This window comes from Limulus polyphemus, unplaced genomic scaffold, assembly GCF_000517525.1.
Source record: "Limulus polyphemus unplaced genomic scaffold, Limulus_polyphemus-2.1.2 Scaffold913, whole genome shotgun sequence".
Lineage (NCBI taxonomy): Eukaryota > Metazoa > Arthropoda > Merostomata > Xiphosura > Limulidae > Limulus > Limulus polyphemus.
The window spans coordinates 46058-52081 of record NW_013666523.1 but is presented as its reverse complement, the minus strand read 5'-3'; the positions used below and the strand labels follow the sequence as shown (position 1 = coordinate 52081).

Sequence of the window (6024 nt, the reverse complement as noted above, 5' to 3'; positions counted from 1 at the left end):
TGTATGTCATATTCCTGTTTGTTATTGATCTACACGTCTATATATGAAGAGACAATACACACAAAAAAACAGTATGCACCTCAACAGAGACTGCTGGTTAACTGTACTTCACGTATATAACATTAATAACCCTAAATTTTCTCACAGTCATAGAATGCAAAATATAAAACCTATAATGCTTATATATCAGTTGATCTCTTGTATAATTTAATTCACTAAATTATACACACACACATCTATACGTGGAAACAGATCTATTAAGGAAAAGAAATAAAACAATCTTTAAGTTACTAAATTATACACACACACATCTATACGTGGAAACAGATCAAATAAGGAAAAGAAATAAAACAATCTTTAAGTTACTAAATTATACACACACATCTATATAAGGAGACAGATCAAATAAGGAAAAGAAGAAACACACATCTTTAATTTAATAAATTATACACACATCTATATATGGAGACAGATAAAATAAGGAAAATAGCATGTATCTTTAATTTACTAAACTTTACACACATCTATATATGGAGACAGATCAAATAAGGAAAAGAAAAACATACATTTTTAATTTACAAAATTGGGGATGATAATTAGAATAAGATGCTAATCAGTGCAATAATAATAAAACCTAGGTATTCATGAAGATTATAAGTAATGAAACAAATAAAAAGGACTAATCATCATGCAGAAGTAAGCAACCTACATAAATAGTTGTATATAGACAATGAATAAGGAGAGCAAATCTCCAAATGGGGCAATAACAAAGAAGCAATATATGTACATAAACAGTAGAAGTTCAAAGAACATATAGACAGACACATAAAGAAGACAGTTCAGAGGAAAACAAATATAACTAAGTTCGGTAATTAGAATAAGATGCTAATCAGTGCAATGATGAAGAACCTACATATATACAGGGATGATAATTAGAATAAGATGCTAATCAGTGCAATGATGAAGAACCTACATATATATAGGGATGGTAATTAGAATAAGATGCTAATCAGTGCAATGATGAAAAACCTACATATATACAGGGAATGTAATTAGAATAAGATGCTAATCAGTGCAATGATGAAGAACCTACATATATACAGGGATGATAATTAGAATAAGATGCTAATCAGTGCAATGATGAAGAACCTACATATATATAGGGATGGTAATTAGAATAAGATGCTAATCAGTGCAATGAAGAACCTACATATATACAGGGATGGTAATTAGAATAAGATGCTAATCAGTGCAATGATGAAGAACCTACATATATATTCCCTGTATATATGTAGGTTCTTCATCATTGCACTGATTAGCATCTTATTCTAATTACCATCCCTATATATATATATAGGTTCTTTGTCATTGTAATGATTAGCATCTTATTCTAATTACCATCCATGTATATATATATATATGTAGGTTCTTCGTCATTGCACTGATGAAGATTTGCTGGAGATAGTCTTACCACGACTTATCAGAGTGATCTCTTTGTGGGAGTTCCTGTTGAAGAAGTTTCAAAATGAAGACAATGGTGAACTAGATATTGTTGAAATGTTTGATCAGTTAACTGTTCTGATCACATATGTTCGCACATTAGCACAAGATTGTCTCAAACCTTCTTTAGAGGACATCAGTACAGAAAATAGTAACTCGAGTGTGAAGGTAATGTTTATAGTAAAAGGAAGAGAACTGAATACCTTTAAGTTTGTTCACATTATTAAACTTAACTCTTTTACTGTCTTGTTTTTAGGTAAATAACGTTCCCAGTACCAGATTTATTTTAAAATACATAATAAAATCCAAAAAGACACATGTTGATATTTTATTACATATCTGATGGTGGTAAATTTGGGAAGTTTGAAGGGGGAATATATTTCCATCATGTTGGTACAAAATTTCCAACTTCCATGGCATTTTACTAATAGGTGCCAGTGAAAGGGTGGAACATTTAATTTACTATTTGAAATGCATGAACAATGTAAATTTTAAATTGATATATATATATATATATTATTTTTTTTTTTTCTTCTCTTCAGATAGTGTATCCGATTATATGATATTGTGAAGCATATCATAATTGGAAACCAAAATTGAAAGTATTTTGACATCGGGAAACTATTCTGATTTTTATATTAATTTAAACAAAGATGATATAATGCAATGTTAGTACGAGTTAGGATACCATAAAAGATTGTTGTTTTTCTAATTAGAAATATATATGTGGTGAAGTGTATTATGGTGACAAACTGAAAGAATATATTCAGCATTTTCATTGTTTCTAATATTGAAAACATTAAAGGGTAATGAACTTTAATTTTAATTCTTATAAATGAATTTAAAATGTTTTACACGGGATACACAATAATGTTAAATTCCTTTTGTTCTGTATGTGAAGTACTGAATTATCACAAAATATGAGCAATACTCAGTTTAATGTTTTTCCTATTATCATCTTTCTTTGATGACAGTGTTGGTAAGAAAGACTTGTATATTAAAAGGTTTAACTAACTAATACAAGATTCTGCTTTTTGCACAGAGAAGGGTTGATGTAAGAAATTTATGATAAAAATGGTAATTAAGTTAGTAGACTACCCCTTCAGTAATCACATTTGAAATCCTAATGACAGTTTGACAGAATATGTTAATGATAATATCACAGACTTTTGGATTTTGTTTTTGTGTAAATGTTTATGATCAAGAATTGAACATTGATTATATTCAAAGTTCACATTTGGCAAAAAAGTTTTTTTTTTTTGCCATTAATTGTTTACTGAGAACAAATCAAAATTCTTTAGCATGAAGTTAGATCTGTGAATTCAAAAATAACTTTATTTTACATGTTACTCAGTAATTTCAGCCTTCTTGAGAGGCAAGAGATAAAATTACTTTTACTTCTATTGTAAATCAAATGAACTTGGGCTTGGCATAGAGGTGGCTAGAGCAATTGATTTGCAGTCTGTGAGATCGAAACCCACTGCCTGACTTGCAAGCCATAGGCATCATAATGTGAGTGTCAATTCCACTATATGTTGGTAAAAGAATAGCCTAAAAGTTGAGAGTGGGTGTTACTAGCCAGTTACTTTTCTTGTGATTGGCAGTCCAAAATTAGGGATTTCGGCAAATATTCATCGTAACTTTGCCATAAAAAAACAGATTGACTGAAATTTCAAAATGCTCTGTAAGGTTCTAAAGCCTACACTTACTGAGTATTAGGTTTGTGAAGTGTATATATGTGTATTGTTCTGTTACCTCTTTAGCATGTTAATGGATGTTGTGGAAATTGTATGTTTTTAATACGGATCAAACTGGAAACTTCTGAAAGAAGACAAATTTTAGAATTAATAGCTTCTGAGGAGAGCATTCTTTATGGATTGTTTTTTTGTTTTGTTGCTTTTAGAACTGTGGTTTTTATGGTATAAGTATGGTAGTGTTTATTTCATCGTGTTGTATATAGTGTTTGCTATCAATATTAAATTGGTCTTTTTGTGTTCAATTTGTTAAACACTATAAAACTACCTTTTGTCCAATACAAATTCAATAATAATAATAATACCTTTTGTTTTGTAACTTGGATAAAAAAAAATTAACCAATGTACAGACAGATCTTCAGTGATATTTACTTTGCCTCTGATACATTTCCCAATCATAAGTTTTATTTTCTTGCATAGCTAAGACTGGATATGCTTAAAAATGTCAGAACAAAAGAATATCTAATATATAATATATTTATATATAATATACTCTTCTCTATCAGAAGGTTAAAGTTAGAAAGAAGTACACTGTATAGATTTCTTAATTTTCTCTGCATTCTGTCGTGGTTTTTGATTTATCGGAATTAATACTTATATTTATGTATTTATTGTTTCTAGGTTCATAGTGAAGAACTTGCTCAGTTACTTGGAGTATCAGTGGGAGTCTATCAAACCAAGCCCTGGAAGAATCCTCATCAAACAGAGACTTCTTTAGAAAACCCAAGCTTTACTTCTGACCAACAGTGTACAAAACACTTTGATGATGCCTCATCCTCTGTGTTGCATAATTCCAGTGATGCTGTTCTTTCTGATTCACGTGATTTTGTAAACTCAAAACAGGACAGTGCTCTATCTTCTTGCTTGTTACTACCTGAAAGTAATTCAAATAACAGCATTACTGTGTGTGCTTCTGAACTAAAGAATACCTCAGTCTCTCTCACAGGCTGTCAGAGTGCTAATACTCCAGTTTCTGAACAGTCTACAACAGACATTTTTCAGCTTGTTGAAAGTAATGCTTCTCGTCCTCCTCATAAGAAACCACGACTAGGGGAGTTGACAGGTTTAAGCAAAAGTGTTACTGGTGTGTGTAGTCTGCCTTATAAGATTTTAAATGCTGACTGTACAATCAGTGACATCACAGATATTGAGAATAATGGTAACAAAGACACTGCGAGCCCATTATCCGAAAATGTTTCCTCAAATGTAGAAATAAGAAGTAACCCTTCATGTTCAGGAGAAACTGTAACAAAAAATAAACTAAAAGACAAAGAAGCTTACCAGAATTTAATAGAATTAGAGTTTGGAGTAAACAACTCTAATGCATCTTCTTATCAAGCAAACTTTCAGAATAGTCTAACTAATACTGCAGCAAATGATAAACTTGCTACATTTGCTAGCATAGCAGAGCAGTTAAGTACCATTTCTGTAAAAAATGTTCAACTTCCATTCATGGTTAACCAAGTAATCCCAATTTCAGAAGGTTGTATTTCCAGAGAAAGTAATAATACAAAAAGAGGTGCTTCTAGTCTGCATTTGGATAGTTCTAAGTCTCAGGAAAATTTTGTACAAGACCCTAAACCAGGTAGTTTTCTTAAGATATCAAATAATAATAGAAGTGTTTCTGGTAGTGCTACTGATTTGCAAAGTTCCATTTTTCTGAACCCAACTAGATGCAGTAAACAAAGTCAGTTCCAGAAACACTTACAAGTGAATACTAATGATAATCATCAGAATACATCAACTTATGATCACCAGCACAATGAAACAATGGTTAACAAAAATCAACACCGGAAAATACGAAAAGAAGAACCTGCTGGTGAGGAAAATTACCAGGAAGAGAGACAGAATGATGATCAGCAGCAAGAACTACCAGCACGAGTGGACAGTACTAATTACCAACAACAGGTCATCAGTAGTCTTAATTAATTATCAGTACTGAAATATTGCTAGAACATATAGTCCCTCCCTCCTAGATAAAAATTAACTAATTAAACCAAATTTAGAAATCGAGTAAATTATATAATTTGAAGTACTTTAATGCCCTTAAGATAGATATTCTTTAACAGTGAAAAGAATAGCCAAGAATCTAGCTAAAACTTAATTATGTTAGAGATAAGACTTGTTATTACTTGAATGTAATTCAGCCTGTGTAATTTAGCTATTGAATATTTTTTGTGGAATATATGACAGTATTTGCTTTTTTATTACATTCTTCATTATATTACTTTATAAAGTTTCTTTCATATTTTCATATTTGTTTTTATTTGGGTAGTTGAAATCTAAGACATACAACTGGTAGTAAAAGGTAAAAGTTAAAACCAATAACGATATTCCAGTTTTGTATTAAATGTTTCATATGAAACATGTTACATTGTTAACTGAAATTTGACATGCACTGTTGCTCTGGGTTCAATTTGAGTCACTTATCAGTAGTGCAAGCCTGTTGACCAACATAAAGCAAGAGAACATCATAATATTCTAAGAAAAATGACAATGAGATTAAAAAAAACAACCTTAAATTCATTGGCTTATAGTCTTAGGAGTCTTTCATAATGTAAGTAAATATAAGAAACTGTGTTACAAAAGAATGTTCAATTGACATTCCATACATGTGCCACAAAAAGTGTGTCGTTGGCCATTCGTAGTTAACATTTTCTTTGATAGTTAGTTTGTAGTCTAAATTTTATATCTCTAATAACTGGTCTAATAGTGTTTAGATGAAAGGAAGAGAAATTTAAAAATTTTTGAATTAGAATTAGATTGGCCA

At 30.6% G+C, this 6024-nt stretch overlaps 1 protein-coding gene across 1 annotated transcript in view; it reads left to right on the top strand.

The window, feature by feature from the left end:
* Positions 1 to 6024, top strand: part of LOC106461199 (serine-rich adhesin for platelets-like) — a 31260-nt gene that overhangs the window by 22638 nt on the left and 2598 nt on the right. The window contains exons 4-5 of the mRNA XM_022388064.1: positions 1426 to 1668; positions 3876 to 5162. Coding sequence (XP_022243772.1) covers positions 1426 to 1668; positions 3876 to 5162 — 1530 coding nt within the window. The remainder of the gene's footprint in view (positions 1 to 1425; positions 1669 to 3875; positions 5163 to 6024) is intronic.